Source organism: Zonotrichia leucophrys, chromosome 5 (genome assembly GCF_028769735.1).
Source record: "Zonotrichia leucophrys gambelii isolate GWCS_2022_RI chromosome 5, RI_Zleu_2.0, whole genome shotgun sequence".
Lineage (NCBI taxonomy): Eukaryota > Metazoa > Chordata > Aves > Passeriformes > Passerellidae > Zonotrichia > Zonotrichia leucophrys.
In genome coordinates this window covers 36,955,104-36,979,031 of record NC_088175.1, presented here as the reverse complement: position 1 = coordinate 36,979,031, position 23,928 = coordinate 36,955,104, and the positions used below count along the sequence as shown (strand labels likewise).

Genomic DNA, 23,928 nt, shown 5'->3' with positions numbered 1-23,928 from the left:
ATGTATTTAGGTCATGTAAAAATGGTATATAACCTTTAGAGAGGGGTGAAAAAGTTGCAGAAATTTTCCCTGCCCCTCATTGAAAAGACTATATTAATGGTCTACCTGACATATAAAAGCTTGTAACAGCTGCTATGAAACATTTTCATAAGAATAAAAAAAGCTGGTATAATAAAGTACAATATTAATTTACTTGTCTTTTCTCTAATTCTGTGATTAACCTGTGTCAGTGGGGACAGGGAATCTTGAAACAATTAAATATAATTTTTAATGTGTTAGAATATTTTAGCAAAAAATACAATTAATCTATTACTTTTCATACATTTAGTCCTTTTGGAAGGAAAATAAAATGTCCATCTTCTATGATGAATTGAATGGAACTGACTTGGTTTGCTTTTACACCTGTTATTTCTGCATATGGCAAAATTCGCAAGACTTGATGAAAATTCCAGAAAGAAAATGCTTTGCAATTTCTGTTTGCATAGGACAGCAGATAAACATCTTCAAACTCCATCAGATGAACTGAAGAACAAATCATCATTTCTCATGAGCCCACTAGAAAGCAATAGATCATAATCAAGAACACAATTTTTTTTGCACAATTGCTTTACATCACACACAATGTGGTCATCTGCAAGAGAAATTTCATTAGAATTTCTGTCAGTTGTGCTCTGTCATACAGGAGATAGAGGCTTCTTTCTTAACATTGTTGTCTCTGGAGCAGTAACAGGAGGCACTGACATGTGATTTGAGCATCAAAACTAGAGAGCATGGAATTCCTTTCACTTTATTACAGAGCTCAGTTCATAATTTAAACTGTGATCTTTGCTAACCCTGGTATTTAATTCACCTGCAAAAGTACTGAGTGTTCTGTAGAAGTAGGAAGCAATCAGAAATAATATCTGTGGTTCCAAGAAGGATAGGGAGCACGATGGGAAAATCATACCTAATATCACAGACATGTAACAGATATATACTTACCCAACAAAACACACCCCAATGATGCTCCTTTTTGATTATTATGAGCAAGCAGAAATATCTGATAGTTTTATTAGCCCATAAAACTGGATTAACGCTCAGTAAGAATTAATATATTGTTTAAAACAGTCACTGATAATATTTTGTATTACTGCAAAAAGGATCAAAGATTGTCACAGACCCCGTACTCGACAATAATTATACCTGTTTTCTTATAGGCCTCCTACTAACCTACTTTAGGGCTTAGTAAAATACTATGTGCTTATAAAACCATGTTGACCATAACTGCATTCCCAAATATTGGTTAGCATAGACATAATTTGTTAACATCAACCCATTAATTACAGATTTAAATTGTCCAGCTTTAGGTTTCCTGAATTGAATTGTTTTTCAATTTTCAGATTAGCATTTGCCATGAACAGACTGTTCCTAGACAGGTGGGCAAAGAATACATCGGAATGTGCAAGTGTAGTAGTTTTGTTCAGAATCTATCACAATGCTTAAAAGAAATCACCAATGAAATTCTCGATTGCACTTTGAAGAAACAGGGAAACCTAAGAATCACAGCTGGAATATTTTACATTCAGGTCCATCTTTGCCCTCTATTAAAATTCCCTTTGAGTAGATATTATTTTTCATGTAGCACATCAAAGGATAATGCCTTGCCAAATGTTTCTTAGAGATTGTTATAGAACTTTGGGTTTCATTCGGTATTTTAGTTATCAGACTCCTTGCAGGGTGTGATGCATTGTCACCTATCTCCACTGTGTCCTCTTTAAATCAGGCCTTTGTATTACAACATTCACTTGCAACCTTGAGAACCGTGCATCCAACAGGAGATGTTTACCTCCTCAACCTATCAGAATTCCCTCTTCAACTTACAGAATAGAAGTATATTTTTCAGTGATATCTTCATCCTGCATGGTGTTCCATACTAGAAAGATGCAAACAGATTTTGCTAAGAATTTTATTTATGTGGCACAAGGCCCCAGAAACCCTCAGTTTGGGTGGTTAAGAAAGAGAACAGGTGAAAAAGCATTCAGAAATCATACATAAGATCCCTTTTTTTTGTCCTAATTTGAATAATCTTAAAATGCTTCTGTTCAGCTGCCAGTGCATAAAGTTTAATTTGGCAGAACTTCTGCTTGGAAGAACACAATGTCCTGAAGTGGGTTTTCTTATGGAAAACTTTCCTTTTAGCTTTCAGCAAGCACACACCAAGTAAGTATACACCAGTCCTATACCAATGAGCTAAATCCAGAGATTTAAACATACATAAACAGAAAGGCGGAGGGTGTGCATTTCCCTATGATACATGAGTCTGAGTTTAAATTAATGGAAACTGGGTACTCTACAGGGAGTCTAATTGTCATGCAAATTACAGTAACTTAAAATATCCTCTGATTTATCTGACTTTGTTCTTTCTATTCTTTAAAGCAAAATCCTCAGATTTTTTTCCTGTGATTTACTCCATGAAGAGAATGTTGATTTGATTTTGCACATAGGGACACAGCTCTTATGACAGGTATTATTATGGCTAAGCTTCTTTCATATTTGTGCCTAGAAGTCCCAGAACAACTGAACTGGAAACCACTACCTTTGATATAAAGATGAATTTTCTTATTGACAGTTATAAATAGTAAAAAACAGAAAAAAGATTTTAGTTTTGTCTAATAAATTCGGAGGCAACTGAAGTTCCTTGCAAAACTTTTTCTGGCATTGTGAAAAGCATCTTGTGATATAATAGAGATAATTGCACACACCATTAGAAGGAACAATCTCAATCTTGCATTAGAAATCAAACACCCTTGTTTGCCAGTATGTTGTTTTCACAAACTAAAATGAAAACTGTGATATCCTTCATTAATGATCCAAAATGATTTAATTATTCTCTTTAAAGTGATTGTGTTTTGGACCATCAGAGCAGATTATCATAAGAATTTTAACAAACTTTTGATGTTTAAAGCCACACTAAGAATGAGCTATATCCAAGTACAGAAAAAAACCAATATTTTATTTATAATCTTAGTTTAGTGTTTGAACTACAAATTCTGGTTCTAGAATTGCTTAAAAGATCATGGGTTTTATAGGCTTTCACAAGTAAATTAATTTTTGGGTTGATTTTTTTTTACTTTTTTTCCATTTTTTTTCACAGAATGGTGCTTTCGGTACGTACAGAGCAAATCATTACATGGAGAAAAAAAGGTTTACTTGTTTTTCTCACTTGCAAAGTTACTGTTATTACTCCATTCTCTGTTGAATAATTTCAAAAAGGGCATGAGAAAAAAAAAGAAAAAAGAGAAAGTGACAAAATAGACCGAATCTCACCACTAGAATTCACCATAAAAATTCCCAAAGTGTAACAGAATTCTTACAAAATTTCCTAGATCAGTTCTTTTAGGGAATCAAGATCTCCTATGAAAAATATGGCAAATGGGAGTCAGGGTAGGTTGGGCAGGAAAACGGGAACGAGGAGGGTAAATAACTGCAGCAAAAACAGGTTCTGAGGAATACACATAATTTTGTCTGCTTTAGATCACAATAGAATTTTTAATAAATAAATTTCTTTTTCTTTGTAAAGACACTTTTGAAACAGTAGATTTAGCCCAGTCATTTGTGTCATTTGTTTTATAAACCATCTTTTTTTGTCCCCCCACCCCACCCCTTAATGTCATAAATGTTTTAGATTTGAGTCTCTTGAACATTGTCTTTCGAGTTCATTCGGATCAATAACGGTTCATGCACTGAACTGTGTATTGAATTTATTGTGTTAACTGTTGTTGTGTGGTTGAAAGGAGATTTATAAGAGTTATAGTGATTTAAGTGCTCATGCTCTATTGCTGGCATGGGCAAATGACTCTCTATGGGTGTGTCACCTGTAAGCTCATCATCCACATTAATGATCTCTACAGTCCGTGTTGGAGCATGATGGCTCTGCCGGTGATGCTGTTTCCTCATTTTGTAGAAAATTACCAGCATCACAGCAGCCATGAGAGTGATAGCCACAAAACAACCAATTATGATTTTGGTAGTCTTCATGACCTCATCTATTCCTGGGATCCCGTTGTTTGCGTCCGTCACAGGAATGGTGAACGTTTTTTCTGTTGATCTTGTGCTCTGTGGAGTGAGTGAGGTTGTCATGTTAATGGTTTCCCAGTTGGTAACTGGTGTGGGCCCAACCTGCTCTGTGGTCTGTGCCTCATCCTGAGAAGGTTCCACAGTCTCTACCGTGACGGTTGAAAAGTAGGTGTACCCAGGGTTATCCAGGGCGGTCACATTCAGCGTGGCAGAAGCCGTGGTATTCCCAACAGAGTTACTCACCATGCATGTGTACAAACCCGTGTCTTGCACAGTTACCTTGGTAAAATTTAATGTGCCATCACTGAGCACAGCAATCCGAACTCTGTATGCCCCATGTGTCATTACAGATCCATTTGGAGTAATCCAAGATACGGAGGTGAGGGAGGTCGATGCCCGGCATTTCATCTCTGCAGCCATGCCTTCTGTGACGTTGAGGTCTGCTGGTGGCTCCACTATGACTGGAGCATAGCATGTGAAGTAATTCAGGTCCAGCTCACCAATGTACCTTCCTTTTAAACTGGGGGGCGTGTGGCAACGGGCACAGCATGCAGTGTTGGAGGGTGCCTTGTCTTTAATCCACCAGCTGAGCCAAAGGATATCACAGTTGCAGTTCCAAGGATTGTGATGCAAGTGGATCCTTTCTAGGCGGAGCGGTGTGAACAGGTCATGAGGCAGTAGCGTTAGATTGTTGTGTGCCAGGTTGATCTCTACAAGCGACTGAAGGTTATCAAAAGCATTCCTTTCTATCACTTGAATCTGGGACTGTATCATCCACAATTTCTGAAGATGCATCAACCCTTGGAAAGAACCTGGCCGGATGGCAGTCAGATGATTCCCAGAAAGATCTAACTCATCCAGTTTTACAAGCGGAGTAAGGTTAGGAATCTCTCGAAGATTGCACATGGCAAGGTTCAAATACCTCAAGTTGGACAGACCTTCAAAGGCACCTTCTGAGATGTATGAAAGCCTTTTCAATTCCCCCAAATCCAACCTCCGGAGAGAAGGGATTCTGTTAAAAGCATAAGAAGGGATGCTCTCAATGGGGTTGTTTCTCAACCACAGTTCCTTCAGTTTTGATAGGTATACAAAAGCCCCATTTGGGATAGTGGTCAGACGATTGTCAAAGAGTTCCAAAGTGTTGAGATTGGCCAGACCATTGAAAGCCCCTATTTCAATTGTTCTGATGTGATTCCTGCTGAGCTGCAGGATTTCTAGGTGCCTCAGATGCTTGAAGCTATTAACTTTAATGATTTGAATCTGGTTCTCATGGAGATTGAGTAGCCGGGTGTTGGTGGAGATGCCGTCTGGCACGTCTCTAAGATTTTTCCGTACACAAATCACTTTACTGAACTGGTTGCTGCAGGAGCAGACCGAAGGGCAAGTTTGAGCCCTCACTAGACCAGCCACCACAAGAAGCTGAAGAGCCAACAGCACCACAAGCAGGGGGTCAAATAGGGCCCTGTTAAACCTAGGACCTATCATTATCTGCTGTGGATGTAAGGTCATCTTGTTCAACATTCATAATTTATTTGGTGTTGGTCCTTCTGGAGTTTGAATCGTCTGAAAGAAAGGAAGAAATGAGAAGGAGAACATTAAATTAATCTCAAATAATTGTGTTCTCTCAACAAAGGCTTTTCAAGTCCTTTCAGTCAACTCTACCAATTTCTTGAAATTGGATAGTGAGAGCAGGTGTAGAATTTCTAATATTACTTTTCCGTACAGATATGTATGTCAGCTGCAACTGGCAATGAGATAAGAAATAGCCATACATTAGTTATCCTGCACATTCCAATGTACAGTGTATACGGGTGGATGGCAGATAAGAAGTTCAATCACAATGAATACTGAAAAGAAATATAACTCAGGGGAGAGTTGAAAGAAAGGACAAGCATCTCCAAAGGCAAAAGTTAGCAACATAGGAATCTACTAAGATAGGAATTATCAGAGTATTCAAGGTGTTAACCTTTTTTACACATTGAAAGAGAACAGATAACATGAAAAGCAAGTTTCTGGAATGGGTAAAAATCTCTGTCTATACCAACATGATTCCTGAATCAGAGTTTAGCTAGAAGTAAATCTCTAAAACTGAATGTCATGCAGATGACAGGGCAAGATCTTGCCTATAAGAATTGAAAAAAAATTAAAAATTAAAATAAAGAAGCATACAGAGCATCATCCAATTTAATAATATGGCCTCTTCAATTCTTTTGTTTTGCACCAGCAGCAGAGAAACACTCATTGGCAAATGTGTACTGAACACAGAAATGAGAGTAGCCATTTATTTAAATGCTGAAAAATATCCCTGTAGGTGCAGGGTTGGTAGTTTCATTGGCACCTTGAAAAAGCTCCCAAAAAATTCTTACTGCAAAGGGAAAAAAGAGCTTCACAGTGGAAATTATCACTACCATTTTAAGAACTTCAGTACTGATTCATGTGTGGCAGTTTTTATAGTCCCCAGCCTTCAGCTCATTTTCAATCTGCTGCTCAGTTTAAGATTCCTCTGTTGCCGAGATTAATGAAATTTCTTATAAATCAGCCAAAAGTGAAGTCTTAGAAATTACAGCAAACTTAAAACATATTTATAACCCAGAGCACCCAGATGGATAGCACATATATATTCATTAAAACAAAATACTATAAGGCAACAGTTTTCCACTCCAGGTTCCAAACTGATTCATTTTTTGTAAAAAATAGAGACCTTTCATTAAAAAAAAAAAGCCAAAAAAAACCCCATGAAAAAAATCACCAAACCAGGAAATTATATTAACTTTCATCTCACAGCAATTCATTTAATGAAACACTTTTTTTTCTAATTGTATATTCAGACAATGTGTTTTTGAGAATTCATTTCTGCCTTTTTAAAAAAAAACCTGTTATAAGGGTTCAGAGCTAGCAAGTGTTCTCACCTCAGTTTTAATAATTTACTGCAGAAAAACCAATAGAATGGTTAAAAAACTGTGAAGAGAACTAGAAATTCTGGGTTGTATCTGTATGTTTGATCTCTCTATATGTGCTATTTATAAAACATCATTCTTGTTATGAAAGATTCATGAAACTGATGTGTTTTGAAACCTTGAGTAAGTCACTTCTGTCTCTGCAGCTTACACTTCTGTCCCATGGCTCTGGAGAGCCCTGTGGCTGTAGTGTTAGATGTTACAGCTCCCACCCCTCCATCCCTTCCCTCTGCCAACATATGCACTCCTGAACATCAGCTTCAGGATAATGTACTAGACTAGCTGCTCTACACACCTTCCTTTTTACTGCAGGCTCACAAGGTCACTTATCTCTTCAGAGGTGCTGAACAGGATGTATGGAGAAACACTCCAACCACTAAAATTCAAGTTTGCTTGCAAAAGTCCATCTGCAGCAAAACTGTATTCAAAATGCAGGTGAAAAGGCCATAGTTCCCATCTTTCTTACACAGTTATGAAGAAAAACCTGCTGTTGTGGTCAAAAGAATTCTATTAGAGCCTTATATCAATTTTAGGGTTCTTAGTTAAGACCTGTGATCCATGAATTTTGCTGGTGAATAGTAATTAACCATCATCTGTGATAGTTAAGCGATTGTATTAGCATTTTTGTCACTCTTTTAAAGTTGGTTTTTTTTTTGTGCAGTAATTTGTTTTTCCATGGTCATTTTCAAAATTCTTCTAAAACTTATACTAAGTTTTATAAACTAAAAACTTTAAACTAAGGATTTGGACTGAATAATGAATTCCACTAACAAGTAATAAAACAGACACAGAAACACAACAAACTAATTATTTTACCATTGCACGGGTGCAATATTTTTGTCTTCACTTAAACTGGCACGACAACACAGGCTGCTATGTCTGCCTTCAGAGCTGCCAGTTGTCCTTGTGTACAGGGCTGGTGAGGCACAGGCAGCACACTGGGCTTGCAGAGGCACAGGAATCTTAGACCAATTCACTACTAAAGGCCAGCTTTCTTGGATGTCATATAATTTCTCTTTCTTTTTGTCATTGTCTGGTCTCAATCCTGTATCCTGGATTCCCTGAAGGACCAGGAACACTACAACATTCGTAGAACAAAACAGTACAGAGAAATAAGAAAGGTCATGGGAGAGCAAGCACCCTCAACATCCGGCTCTGAATGCACCAAGTCTCTTCAGCTGCTCTTTTCTAGCCTCCGTGAAGCTGATGATCCCAAGCCATGCTGCAAGTACTCCAAGGCACTTTTCTCCTGTTCTAATTACTTGAACCTGAGGGTATCTCCCAACATTTCCTTTGCTTAGTTCTTCATCCAGAAAATCTTCCCTTTTCATCACTACACACATGCTCCATGGGGGAAAAAAAAATAATTTTACTTGAGTACATTATTACAACAAATAAATTACCCAGTTATGAGACTGATCAGTAAATGTTGTCTAACCAAAACCAAAGTGTTTACATGTCTCAGTTGCAAAAAGATTTTTGAAAGAAATGCTTTTATCTTCTTATGATAAATTCCCTATATCCTTCCTATTTTTGGTTATTGACTGAAACAATGAATCATTCACAAGGAACAGCTTTTTCCTTAAGCCAAAATCGCCTGTGGCTTTTACATTTACTGTTCTCCCTAGTCCTGTGCTAGGGATGTCTCAATCAAACACATGCCTCAGTACAACCATCTATCAAAGACCTCCAGGGAAATCTGACACCGACAGGTTTCTGTAAAATTCAAATCTGTGCATACTTCAAATACAAGTTTGGTTACTGACTAATTGATAGCTTCTCTGAGTCTATAATTCTGAAGACAGGATTTGTGACATTTTGTGATATGTGAATACTTAGTTCTAGATATGTTTTCACATGTATGGGTATGTTTGATCTTTCTGTGTCTAAGCTGTATCTTGCTTCATATATAAGTACAGAATATCTATATTGCCATCCCTCTGAAACATTTTCCAGGAGGCAGTGAGAGCAAATCTTAACTTTTGCAGCCACCATTTGATTTAACTTTGGAGTTATTTATATTACTTGTCTTTTTGCCCTGTTCTTTGTTAGTACAGGAAGCAAAATGCCTCCTGTTTTTAGGACAAGACCACACTAAGTGGACTTGGTGCTGCTAAAGTACAGGGGAGATGATGATCCAAAAAAGTGACCATGACCAGCAGAAAATATACTAGGCAATACTTTGCTAATCCTCACTTCCATCTACTGAGGTTTGCATGAGGCTGAAATATGGCAGTAAGATTCCTAGTGGCTGGAAGAATGTAGTAAAAAGATCCTTTCTTTTATATTGGCTGTTTTTCAGGGCTCAGAGCTTAAATAATCAAGAACTCTTGATGCAGGTATTTCATATCAGGGTAATTTTAAATCATAAATATCTTGGAAACACCCTGGAAAAAAAATTAGCCAGCATAAAATAACAGTGGAAAATTAATTTAAAGCCTTGAAGGGTGTTATGGAAATGTTTTAATGGGCTTTACATAAAGATCCATCTGGAGCTCTGTACTAGAGTAATTTGCTATTCAATTCCTATTTATGCTAGAAACACTGAAGGTTTAGCTTTACAAGCCCACACATGGAACACAGACCATCAACCAGCTTCTTTAGTCCTTGTTGACACCTCTTTGTCTTCTGAGTATTTTTTTTTCATTTTTCTAGTATCAAAATAGCAACTCTACAGTCAATTCAATATCACTAGTGCCCTCTGCTGTATAGACTAAAAATCCAGTTTAAAATGTTCAGAATTTCCTCACTGCACAGTTGGTTCCCAACACACAGTACAATTATCAAATGTGTTTCCAAACATGGCCTTTAGTCTGTCTGTGGCACTGCTCTAATTACCACAGTCATCTGGTTTTTTAGCACAGTAATGTATATTCTCTTTAGGGCCATAGAGACATTCCCAGACACATATGGGGAGCTGTGCATTTTGTTTTCCATTTTCGCAGAAATAAAAAATCTCTTTTTGAAATTGACACTTGATGTGCATGTTGTCCTCTCTATAGCTTATCTGACTCTCTGTTACTCTTAATGTACTACACATTTCCCTCTGAGCTAAAAGCTCTGCCCTCTTAAGATCCAGTATAGAAGATGAAGCAAGGAATGACAGAGCTAATCTACCTCTGCAACTATGCACAGTGCAACTTTCCTCAGGGACAGCTTGGAGGATGCAGTGGTTACCCTATTGAAATGTAACTTTGCCAAATGTGTATGCAGAGGTGCCTTCTTTATGGGCCTTGTAATATTACCTACTTTTTTTTTTTTTTTTTAATGAGATCTTGGGTCTGATGTGCTTTGTTCTCCTTTTGCTATACTACCAGGAGAAGGTGACTGTGCTCCCTCTGATTGCTGAAGGATTTTCCTGTAATGGGGATCTTTGATAACAAAAGAGAACTTCCACACCATTTGCAAAGATCTGCCTAATCAGGTATGGCAGGTGGCAAAGATATTTCCCCAAGCTCCAGTGACCCCAAGCTCCAGTGACCCTTAGCTGGCAGTTCAGTTGCTGTTGGCAACTCATGCTTTGCTTTCTGTCTTGTCTGTGGGTCTATGAAAAACTGTCTCAGCAGCAGAGCTGTGCACTGCAAAGGCCATGACTTTATCCCAATATATGGTTTAAGATACAGTATGATCTAGCACACTTTGGTTCATGCTGTACCCCTGCCATGAAAAAAAATTGAGATGTGATATGTGCTGCATTGAAAATACAGACAGAATTAATCAAATATCAGGTGTTTAAACTACTACAGTAAAATTACATCATCACAAATTCATCAGTTAAGTCTCAGCTGAAGAACTGTTAAATTACAAAAGCTCTCCCTCAGCTGTGTCCCAGAAAATTTCAGGATAAGAAGCATTCAAATCACTTTTTTCAATTTTTTTCAAGCTGACAAATATGTGGAGGCATTCAGAAAATTCATCTATGCTTCACTCTATAGAGCACAGTTATGTATGCTGTACCTCACACCCTTTTAAAGAGGTTTTCTGAGAGAAAAACCCTTTGCAATGATATCTGCATTTTTTCAGAGAACAAGCCACTCTACAATTGCAAATTAAACAGCAGATTCCAAACATGTGAAGAGGAGCTAGGTGCATCAAGCAGCTAATTATGCTGGGAAGTCTCTTCCGGTAGCATCAGCACCAGAGAATTGAAAATAGTTTCTGTATGGAACAGAGCTTGGAGTACAGCAGTAAAAATAGGTCCAAATCCCAGGACGACCTTATGCAGAAGTAACTCTTTTGACTCTCTTTTCAGGAACTCTGAATGCTCCAAGGGCCTGAGACTGATCCCCTTTTGGCAGCAATGGCAGCAATGGCAGCCAAGGGAATTTCAGGGTAGACACGCACACAATATGCTTTAGCTCCACAAAGTACTGAAACACAGGAGGGTTAGCCTTCATCCCAGAATAGAGACTGAGCTGTGGGCAGGGAGTTCCACCGGGGTCAGAAATGCTCTACCAACATCTGCTCTGCAAATGCTCCAGCAGCCTCACATGTGCGTCCCCATATGGCTGTGCAGGGTTGGGCCAATGGAACCACATTGCCAGGGATTCACTCACCCTAATCTCCTGCCCACCTCACCTCCCCCCTTTCCTCCCTGGAAATACCTTTCCACCTGGCTGAACCCTCAAGGACTTGAGCTCTCAGTTCAAGCGCAGTGCAAGCAGTTTGCATGCTGTTCCCTGCCCCTACACAGTACAATGACACCATTCTCTTTTTCCATAGGATGCTTTTGTCACTAACAAAGGAACACATGCTATGCTCTTAACAGACATGCACCACGAAAAATGCATCACAAAAAATCAGTGAAACGGTTTATAGTAAGTTTACCATTTTAAAATGGTTTCCTTTGCCTAATCTTATTTTTTATTTCTTCATGGGTTGACTCTGGTCAGAGGTGTTTGGCTTTCTTCTAATAGATTGATCTACAATGAAACCCCATGTCTATGACTATAGAACCGGGTAACTTTACGTACATTGTTAAAAACCAGCTTTCCCTTTTCACTGCTATAGGACTTTAAAAGCCTCAACAGCAGTTAAGGGAGCCATTGCAATAATGTCTAAAATCCTGTGAGGTTTCAAAACCCAGCAGTTTTTATCTATTTGTTTTTTATTTTATTTTTAGTTAAATACAGGGGAGGCCAAAGCAGGGTAGATAGACAGCCCTGCAATGCAAACTGATTACTCATGAGACCAGATAATCAAAACACTCACAATGCAAATTATTCTCCTCTTTGCATGTTTCACTGTTTTGCTCTGGGACATAGTTCTGTGGCCCCTTGAAGCATTCAAGTGTAGGAGGCAGAGCGGATATTGCTGTACCACAGACACTTCCTAGTTCTCTCCTGCAAGCCTTTCAAGACTCAACTGAATCACTAAGACACTGATCTGAAAGACCTAAATGTGATTGGACACATTCAATCCTCCTGAATCACCACTGATTTCAGTGGAGTTCAATCAAGGGTGAGTTTGACCCAGTCTGCCTTTTTCTTCTTGTCTTTCATTCTGTTATACAGAAAACAGCTTTATCTCACCCACCTCATTTTCCAGCATGATTTCATGTTTCCTCTCTCATTTCTTCCTAAGGTTTAAAATTTTATCTTTAACATCAGGTAAAAGAAAAGAATATGAAATAAACAATTTAAAAATGAGAATTTGAGTGCACATTGGTCCAAGCAAAAATATTTGCATTTTAGCTAGAAATTAAGATATTTTACAGTGTTTGAATCTCAATCAGTTTGGCATTTGTCTTTATAAACACAATTTTAAGCATCATTTGCAATTTGTATCCTCAGTAAAACTAATTTCACTGTAAAATCATAGAAAACATCAGATAATAAGCAATGAATATTCCTTTAGGATCAACTTCGATATCTTAAGAGGAATTATACTACTTCTTTGTTGTCCTCTCCCTGGATGCCACTCCAGGGAGTCACTCCAAGGGTGATGAGGACAGAACAATCCTAACTTCTCTGTTCATACTGTTCACAGTTGTATGAATAGGAGCAATCTATGAACTATTCACAATGAGCTAAAATTCTTTCAATAAAAGCCACCACAATACAGCTTGGTTTTAGTGCACCCAGAAACATTCTAGAATTTTAATTGGAATTAACTTTTAAGTGGGTTAATTCTATTGCATTAAATCTTAGTGTGGACATTCTTATTTAGAATTTAATTTAAACCTAAATTGAATCAAGGCCACTGTAACTTCAATTAAGAGTGTCCATAAAGGATGTAATGTAGTTTAGCTAGTCCCTTTTCAAAGTTAATTTGGATTCATTTTCTTGAGACCCCGTATAGACATTAGGAACTTTTGTTCTGTATTGACTTGGGCTTGATTCAAACCAATTACATAAAGGTAAAAAGGTTTTCTACCTCATCACTGATCCCCCTGGGTTACTGAAGTTCCATTTTGCTTCACTAATTCAGTTCATTAAATACATTTTCTCTGTCATTTTGTTGTTTGTCTCATCTTATAGCTCCTTCTGGACAGATATTTATGTAGGGGAAAACAGGCAACTGAACAATAGAAATTTTACAATACCCAGATAATAAAATTCTCTTAATTACAGAAGTCTGTCATGGTACCTCATGAGCCAACCATGATATAAGAGGAAGTCCAACAAGATGTCAAGACTTGCCTATTTTATGTCAGAAATATCTCAGTGAGCAATAATTAAACTGCACAATTTCTAAAATTATGTTTTCTTAATTATTTTTTCATTCATTATGAAACTAAGATCACAGATCCATGTTAGGAAGGCATCTGAGAACCACAACAAAATTAGCACAAAAACAACCCTTAATAAAAACTATATGGTGTTCAAAAGCACTGGTCCAAAACAGTACAGGTTTTAGTCCTGCCATACTGGGGTCATTTTTTGAAGTACCATAGTATTTTCTGGTTTTAGGAGCAATTGAACATCTATTTAGACATAGTACAGTGATAATTTATTTCAAACAAAGTAGTTTTGCTCCAGTGTAATAATATCAATTTTTATACATGGAAACATTGAATTGTAAAATTAACATCCTTTTAAAAAATGTACTAGAACATTTAAAACTGGTAGGTAAAAAAATCTGTTACTTTATGTAATATTAAAGTTTGTGTCTTTTCAAAAATGAAAAGGTGAAAATGTGTAAGGCTCATGGAATCCAAGGTATTAGCTCTGATTACTTTCAGAATTTTCTCACTACTCACAAATGATAAAAAGAGATGTGGGAAATGTCAGATCAGGTCAGAATACCTAAGAATGCATATATTAATGTAGCCAGTATAATGAAGAGAAACAAACAAATGACCAAAAAAAAAAATTAGAGTATATACCTGCACTTAAGAAAGTTTCATCCTAACCCAAGAAAATTTGAATCTAGTTTTTAAAGTCCAAAACATTATTTAGTAAATTACAATATTTGCACTTGTCTACTGAAGGTGCTAATGCTGAATAATCTTGTCACCCATACACATCATCCTCTGATCCTTGCTGAGCTCTGGACTTCAGCAGATAACATACACAAGAAGACAAAATTATTTTAGCTTGACGAACATGTAATGCAGTAGCAGTTTTCTATACCTCTCTGCAATTTGGCAACAGAGATACCCTGGTAAAAGCTGAAGTAATTTAAAAAAATTTGAAAATTACTTTGATATTAGCAAATCAGAGAATTGTCCATTTGAGTGGCATGAGAAGATCAAGTTTGTACAATAATAACTGCAGTTTTTCCAAATGAACTTTGTATTATGTAAAACAGAGGAGACTGAGGGATGGAAGGAAACTATATTAAAGCAGCCATGGAAAATCTGCATCTATATTTTTTTGCAGTATGATTTAAAATAGGTATCTGCCTAAATACTTCTATGCCATGATGACATGCCAAGAAGAATGCTTTCCTGTTTTCCTTTTTAAACTGCTGAATTATTTGATGCTGAATTGAAGAAGTGTCTGGTAGATACTTCATAACCTTGATAACGATAGGCTGTATAGTTAATAGGTATTATTTCAAAATATCTTCTGGGAAAAACATACCCAGCTAACAACACACTAAAGCACTGGAGTCCATTTTGCATCATTGCATTTGTAGTGGCTAACTGAGTCCAAATTACTCCCTCATTCTCTTAATAAACAAAGCACAAAGAGAAAAAGAGATATGAGTTAAAAAGTTAAGGCTGCAAATAGCCTTGAGTCTGGCAAATGATGGTTAAACTTCTTGTCCTTGTAACTATGGAAACCCCTTAAGGTAAGAGTGGAACACAGGCACTTTGTGGTCTGCAATTTACAAGCTGTTTATTTAATTATGAAGGAATATGAAACTGTTAGGGGCAATGCAATTATCCTACTGTGATAGTGTTTTGAAAGAAAAAATAGGTACAGAGAAATATAAGAAGTTAATTTTTTGGAAAATTACTTGTTTTAGGACTTCTATGAAACTGCGGCACATTGTTTTTTACTGAAATCTGTGATTTTTTTTTTCCCCAAAGAGAGTGAGGAGCCAAAATTAGTAATACGACATTTTGCCATAATATCCCTCTGTAGATTCATAGTAATTATGTCCATTCTATGCTTCATGAACAAAACCAGTGTCAGGGTGTATTTCAATTAAACCCTAGGTGTTACCAAAGTGCAGTACAGCCAGAATAGCAAGCACATTATTACCAGCTCTATCACTGCTGGGCAATGAGCAGGTCACAGGTTCTCTTGTGCACAGCATTTGTACACCTTTAAATATCACAAGTGGGAGAATGTTTCAATTCCTTTTAGGAGGCAGCTAGTGAAATAAAATTAAGAGTGAAACTATGTGGTGACTCAGGGGGACTATAACAACTACTTACAAGTATTTTCCTGGATCTGAACAACAAACTTTGACCTGAGAGTTGTGTTATTGGGAATTGCTTGAATATAGTGACCCCAGGGCCCTTTGCACACAATGGGAGTTTTTGGCGTCAATTCATCATTCCCTGGACTGCTGTATTAGATGTCAAGCGTAAACACACCTTCACAAGACCTCTGGGAAAAAGACAGGTAATATTATTCATTTTTACAGCTGAAGAAACTGAGGCAATAATGGATTAAATTATTTACCAAAATTTATGATGTGTATATAAGATACTTTGCAAACATGAGCTTCACACTCCACACTGGCCAGATGCAATACATGTATTATCAAGTATTTGCTGCAAGTTGTTGCCACTATAAATGGCAAATCTGAAGAAATACTTTGGGAGTATGAAACTGTCGTTTATAATGCTACTCTTACTTGAAACTCATGGGACTCTTCTACCCAAACAACAAAGCACAGACATCAGTCTGGATCACTTGAGGCACAGTCCAATCCTTCCAACAATGATAATGATAAAATTACTAAAGTGATAAAAGCTGAAAGAAAATTCCTTCCATAAGATTGTATAACTGGCAAAATGTGACACTCATTATAATTTGCTGCTATCCAAGTAAGGAAATGTAAAGCCCTTGAAAAAGAACAACAGTTCACCCTCAGAGAACTAGCTTCGGTAGAAGGAGGAAAGGGAAGACCAACTGGATTTAGCTCCATTCAGCACCACTCCCCGTGCCCAGCCATCTAGCCAAATTTTTACCCAATGTATTGTTCACCTGTCTACACCATGGGAAGTTAGTTTCTCTAGGAAAATGCTGCAGAAGACAAAGCCTTGACTAAATTCCAAGAGGACAACATCCGCAGCCCTTCCCGGATCCACTAGGTGGGTCACCTTGTCACAGATGGAGATCAGGTTAGTGAAGCAAGACCTGCTTTTCCTAAACCCACTCTGGCTGGCCCTGGTCCCCTGGTTGTCCTATACATGCTGTGCAATGGCCCTCAAGGCAATCTACTCCATGACCTTCTCTGCCATGAGGTCAGACTGATACAAGCTCTACAAATCTCATTTTCATTAGCTATATTCTTTCAAGTGTCAATCTTTCTCTCACAAACACGTTTCTGACCTGGTAAAAGACTCATGTTGTTTACAGTACTGTTGAAGAATAAAGTTTCAAAACCAGTTTCACTCTAAAGTGGCTAATTACTAAAGTTTTAATTTCTAGATTCCAATATTTAGTTCATTAAGCCCCAAATATCTTTGTACAAAGCATAATCATAGGGTCACACGTGCACATATAAGAAGACATTTGGATTTTACCTTAACAGGGAATAAACATCCTTTAACAAGCTAGCTCAGTCAGGCACTGGAAACAAAAATATTGAGACAGAACTAGGTCCATTTTTTTAACTGTGTCAACCACTTTAACATGGCAAAATAAATTTTTTAACCAGTTTTAGTTTTATTCAAATTAATTTTATTCAAATGTTAAATTAATCCTGGAGTAACTTAACATTGTGTTTCAATATGTGCTGAAATATGATACTAGCAAAATCCTGTATCATCCATCCAAATGTGTTTTCTTGAGGTATTCAAGACAGTGCATATCTTTTCAGAATGTCATCTGATTCAAGAATTGGCAATATAGATCTGCCTAGCAAGTGATGATTAACAAAGAGATCTTTGAATGGAGCTTGGTGAAAATTCAAGGCTTTAACAGAATTTGTGAGAAAATGTGGCAACATATATGAGTTATTCTATTTTTGTCCAGACAACCTATAAATCCGAGAATCGCAAATTATAAAGATAGAATAGATGTTATCTCTCTGGAACTTCATACTACAGGAAGTATTATAGAGAAAAATAATAGATTACTTTTCACATAGACATGGTTTCAAATTTGATGAATACACCTTTATTTAATGGAATATCTTCTCTACACAGGCTCCTTATAGCCTGCTTGTCAAAATCACTGGCCAAATTCAAAATATTATTACATTAATGGTAAAGTCATATCAGATCCAGGAAAGCTAGCTTACAATACTTTAGCAGATGATAATTTTTACTACAGCGCTGTGTATCTGCTTCTCGTTTCCAAAAGGCTCTAATGCCCAGTATCATCAGTGCTGCCTGCTTGTTCAGCTGTTCAGACTCTTAAAAGTTGATACAGTATTCTAGGTGCATGATCTCGCCACACACTTGCATTTTTAACTAGTTCTATGAGACACAATCATAGGTAAAATTTTACTCCTACAGAAACCAAAGGGAGTTTTGCATTTGGTTTCAGTGGAGTCAGAACTCCATGCCATATATCAATAAGAATTGTCTATATAGTGCCAACTGCAGATTGTTGCTGATGTAAGCACTAGGGCTTTGATGACATTCTTTTAGGATAGTTTTCAAGGATATGAAAATATAATTTTCATTTAATTAAAACTGTCAGAGAACATAAAAGAAAAAAATAGTAACTGAGGCAGCTAAAAAAGAGTTCCTATATATAAAAGGCAGCTATAAAAAACCCAGTAGTACAATATTATAAAATGTCAATATATTAATGCAGCTGATTTAAAGCAGCTGTCATACCTTATGGTAACAAATAGCTTCCAGCAAAGGAGAATGTTACTGATAAAGAACCCAAGTACTGAATTTAGGATATTTTTTTCATTCTGTTCATTGAAAGATACAGAGTTATTATAGGCAAAACATGATCTTGTCAATAGTTAAAGATAATAATAAAGTTTTCATTGAAACTCATGCATTTTTACATGCATAGCTATACCTAATACACCTAAAGATACCTCAATGCTATTTTTAAAAAGCTACTTGTTTGTTTTCTTTCAAGAAAGAACTTTCTGAATTTTTGAATTCTAACTGTTGCTCTAGCCAGAGCACATCAAAAATACAGTTGAAGGACAAAAATGCTAATGTTCTAGTTCTCTTTGACTCAAAATTATTTTCTGGATTCTTGTGTATTCTTCTTCCTACTCCAGAAAGATGCATGAGGACAAGGACATGAAATATTTCCAAGGTGTCATTAGTAGGCATCCATGTAAGCACTTATAATAAATATGGATAATGCATGATACTTCTTCCTGTGAAGTATCCAAAGACTTTTGGCATCATCAGACACTCTCCCAGCAGAGTATTTCACACCAGTTCCATGTACTTGTGAGCTACTAAAAGCAACGATGTGTATAAGTGCTAATTGGCATTAAATATCAATGATACACAGCACGTATATCCCCAACACTGTGATGACTTGCAGACCTGCATCACATGGTGCACTTTTTAGACTGGAAGATTACACAATTAACTGTAGAGTGGATTTTGCTATCTGCCTATAGGCAAATGCAGTTCTTTGCCTATTTCTAGATGTATCCACTTGTGCAAGAATGCCTAATGGCAGCTATTACCAAGTAATTGTCTGTCATTGTCTGCCTTTGATCTGCAAGAATGGTTTTAAAACTTGGGTTTAAGCATCTTCAGAAAAGCACCTTAATTTCTTTATTCATACTGCTGTTCATATATTCAGTGCTTAAGAATGCTCAGAAAGTGACAAAATGTAATCACAGCAACTAGAACCAGCAAAGACTTCAGGGAGTTCTGTCTCACATTCTTCACATAGAAGCACAGAGATTTCCTTTACTAGACCTGATTTCTGAGCTGGGATCTAAATTGCAGAAGGATTTCATGGAAGACAGGACAGCTGCTGTGTATCAGAGATAAGGAACATGCACAGATTTAAGAATTTCCTCTAACACTGCAGCCATAGATCTAAATCTAAGCTATGACTAGCTGGGATGATGGAAAAAAAATATATAGGGAAAAGAAAGTGATATACATAACCCTTTCCTGTGGCTGCTCTTTATAACTTTCTTTCCTTTTCAGTAGAGTGAAGGCAACATTTTTCTCAGTAATTCCAGGAAATTGTCTGAACTCTGACCAATTTCCCAGATGGGATAAACTAGAGTTGTTTCATTGAAGTCAATGAAACCAGATGATTTTTATTTCAGTTGAAGGCTGTGATCCTTGGTAGCCTCTAAACTAAACTTATCCCTTCTTGAAAAATAAGCTTTCTTGGGACACCTTAGAGCAGCCTTCCAACACTTGAACGGGGCATACAAGAAAGCTGGAGAGGATCTTTTTACAAGGGCATGCCATAACAGAACACGAGAAAGTGGCTTTAAAATGAAAGAAGGCAGACATAGATCAGATATTAGGAAGAAATTCTTTACTGTGAGGCACTTGAACAGGTTGCCCAGAGAAGTTGTGAATGCCCCATTCCTGGAATTGTGCAAGGCCAGGCTGGATGGGGCTTTGTGTAACCTGGTCTAGAAGATGTTGGGGGTGGGTTGGACTGGATGATCTTTAAGGTCCCATCTAACCCAAACTATTCTACAATCTCATGTGTTTATGACTATCGAGAGGTTCAGACAGCCAACTGCTATGAAAATGGAGCTTTTACAAACGAGGCTTAGAATGGTAAAGACAAAACTAATTGTTTTAAACATGAAATAAAGAATTCTGATTGCTGAATGCTGAAGGACTAGTAATCATACCTTAAGAGTGGACCTTTTTTTTACGTTCTCAAGAAATAAACTTTCCTTTTCCTGAATAATGAGGTATTTCCTTTCTTTTTCTCTTTTTCCTTCCTTATTGCAATAAATTATAGGGTTTCAATCAAAATTATGAAATAAAAACAGCAGACATAATCCACGTCAAGGAAAGAGAGATTCTTATCTCCTCTTTTACAATGTTGTCTGGTGTACATGAAATTTAAGTTTTATATTAATAGATGGTAATAGGTTAGAGTTATATATTAACTTTTATTTAGGTTTTTCCTTGTGTTTTAAATCCTTCACTGAAAAACAATATCCATCCATCCATCCATCCATCTATCTCTCTCTCTCTATCTATCACAGTTGCTTTATTTCCCACTGAAACCTGAGTATTTCTGGAGAGACTCACAGCAGGTTTTTTATAGTTTACCATGTTATATCAAGAAATACTGAAGGCTGCTGTCTTCAATTGAAATCAAAGGAAAACTTCAGAAAGTTTAGAAAAGTGGGCTATATATCTATGCTCAAATTTGACATAAAGTAATTACAGTAAACTTCCCTTGTGTTTTGGAAAATACATATTTGGAAGAGGATTTGACTCCAAGTGGGGTGGATTTCTCATTCACCTCTATCATGTTAAAGAACAGTTATTTCTGTCAGAACAACACTAAAACACTGCTGTAGAATTAGACTGGGAGAACAATCTGCTTTTACAAATTTGACAAAATAGCTTCTTGCAACTTTCCATTTCTTTCAGCAGATGCAATGAATCCTTTTAAGGAGAGACAGAAAGCTAGGTGCCCAGTGGGAAGAGACTGGTACCCTGCATCCTTTAGTTAACAGTAAGCTAAGCACACTGATAATCTTTATAGCAGTATTTGCAGAAGCGTGTTCCAGACAGTGTCTTTTCCCTGACATTTGTCCTGAGTGAGACAGGGTGTGAGAGAAAACTTGGGAAACAGCCATGAATTATCTTACCTCTTCCTCAGAGAGTAACCATCATTTGGTGGGATCTATTAGCATTCAGTATCTGCTGTCCAGACTGCCCTGAGCAACATTTCTTACTAAAACAAGTAACAAATTAATGTTCAGGGGCAGATACTGGGATTTAGAGTGCACTCTATAGGTAAGAGTGATAAGCACCAGAGAGCAAAGCTATATTAAAATCTTTTCATAATACTTTACAGCTGTTTAAAGATGGATCATTTTCTGCAGCTCTACAAAGCAGCCCAGCAAGACTTCAGTATACTGAAGTCAGCAAAACAGTTTAATAGTTCCTCCTAAATGTATAAAAGTAGCATAGTAAGGCACCTTTCAATTTAATTAAGGGTCGTCTAAGAACTGACAAAATTCATTTCTCCTTCCTTCTTAAAGAATACTAAATCCTTATCTTAAAATTTAATTTACCTGCAGTCTGGTGTCCAAGTTGTCAGCAATTTCTTTTTTTCCTTAAGTGTAGCACAAATTGCTAATTTAAAAATTATATAGCAGCAAAAAGAAAAGATTTTTTTCTTTTAATGGTTTGGGGTGCTTTTCTTCCCACCAGGATCCCTCACATTTATACTAAATACAGCTTCATTTCTCAAAATGAAATTTAACAAGCCGTACTTAGGAGTGAGAAATGCACTTACTAGATCATATTCAATTGCTCTTTGATGTTATTCTTCATCTCCCAAAAGGCAAAGTAAGAACATACTAGGAAATGAGAGGAATTTTATCAGTCATTGCTGAACAATACGAACATACAATGCAAAAACAGCAGACAGTATACTTGGAAGTTGGTACAGAACTACTGCTGTCCTCGTGAAATTCTGATTTTCAGACTGTTGATTCAAGGATTTTGAACTAGGCTTTGCTTCACCTTCCTTGCAGACTGCAAGGAATAATGACCAATTCCATTTTCAGTCCAACAATCCTTGGCCATGACACTCTGCCCATTACACAAGTGGCACAAGCATCAAAAGCATGAGTAAAATTCAAAGATCCACACTTCATACTACAACTGTAATGACCTGACTTTTTATGCTCCTGAGTAAAAGGTCCTTTTCTTCTGAACACATACTGAATTTTGCTATTTTTGGAAAGTTCTCTCAATGGGAAGTTTCAATATCAATTCAGTGCATAGCGATCGCTTCATTCAACACCAAATTAGTTATGGATGCTGAGCCAGTGCTCTGTGTCATGAAGAATGCCTGTAGAAAGTCCTGACTGTGCTGTAATAGTGGCTACTGTCAAAAATAAAATTCATAAGCCAGATCCACAGCTTGTATAAATCAGTGCAGCTTCACTGGCACCGGCTCTGTCTCACCATTTAAATAGTTTCTCAAACTCCTGATCCAACATTTTTGTCCAAGTGATGGTTCAGGAAACTGCAGGCCAAAGTACACACATTTAAGAAAAACAACAATAACAACAAAGGGTACCATCTCTCTTTGTTCACTGTTAATAAGCAAGAATGAAGATTAGTTTTTTAAAATATTTGTCTGGTAATTAGTTCATTATATTCTTATGGAAATTATATTTAATGCAGTATTTCTCAAAAATGTTTCCACTTAATCAACACCAGGGTCACAAAGATCCTCTACAACAATTTCTGTCTCTGTCCTTTGCAATGACAATTGGATTTCTGTCACAAGGAATAAACAAAAGGAGGTTCCTAGTAGATGTGGATGATGGCTATGAGGAATTCAGTGTTTGATATGCATGGGAGTCTTTCCTCTGGAATGAAGACATTAAAAGGTTTAGATTATAAGTACTTAAATTTAAATTCCATTTTCACTCCTCTTCTGATGAATTATGACTTACCAAAGCCATGCCAAAATTAACAAACAAAATCAGAATCAAAAGTCCCAAGTTCAAATTTTCTTTTATAGTATAAACAATGTTGTTTTCACAATAATATTAAATTTACCTTAGATATACTTTCATCAACTGGTACTAAAAAATCAGCTGTTTTGAACTACAGAAATTAAATTAATCATTTCTTCTCCCCTATTTTTCCAGTCACCTCACTCAAGGATAACTCATGTGCCACTGACCAATGGCAATTAAGAGGACTTCAGAAGAAAAGTTGGAATGTTTCTATGACACTGCTGTTTCCCATTTGTCCCTTCAGGCAAATGTCATAGCCCTTAACAGCATCATATTCTCTTATGCAATATGCAGAAACACCACGTTTCTGTTTAAAGTTACAGATTGGTCTTAAACATAAAAAGTAACAATTGGAGACGGCAAAAGCCTTTCATTATTTTGAATGTTTGATCTTAGTGAGGCCTCAGAGCACTTCAGTTAAGTTAGGAAAAAAATGTGTAAAACTATCAGAACTGTATTAGAAAAAAGTACCCATAATCTTTGATGCTTATTCCTTTCTCACAAGGATGAGCTACTATTTTTCTTTTGCTTAAAACAGCTGGCTGCAAAACCTTGAAAATGCAAAAAGTCTTTGCCAAGAGAATGAACTTCAAAAATTTTTCTGTATTTTAACACCTGTAGTTTATTGTCCAAAATGCATTTCAAATGTAATATT

The 23,928-nt window shown here is 36.8% G+C and overlaps 1 protein-coding gene across 13 annotated transcripts in view; it reads right to left on the bottom strand.

Moving 5' to 3' along the window:
- Nucleotides 1-2,972: 2,972 nt before the first annotated feature.
- The window catches only part of LRRC4C (leucine rich repeat containing 4C), a 487,017-nt gene continuing 466,061 nt past the window's right edge, over nt 2,973-23,928 (bottom strand). For all 13 annotated transcript variants that reach the window (XM_064714493.1, XM_064714486.1, XM_064714485.1 and 10 more), the window contains one exon: nt 2,973-5,619. In XM_064714493.1, coding sequence (XP_064570563.1) covers nt 3,661-5,577 — 1,917 coding nt within the window. In that variant the 5' untranslated portion in view covers nt 5,578-5,619 and the 3' untranslated portion in view covers nt 2,973-3,660. The remainder of the gene's footprint in view (nt 5,620-23,928) is intronic.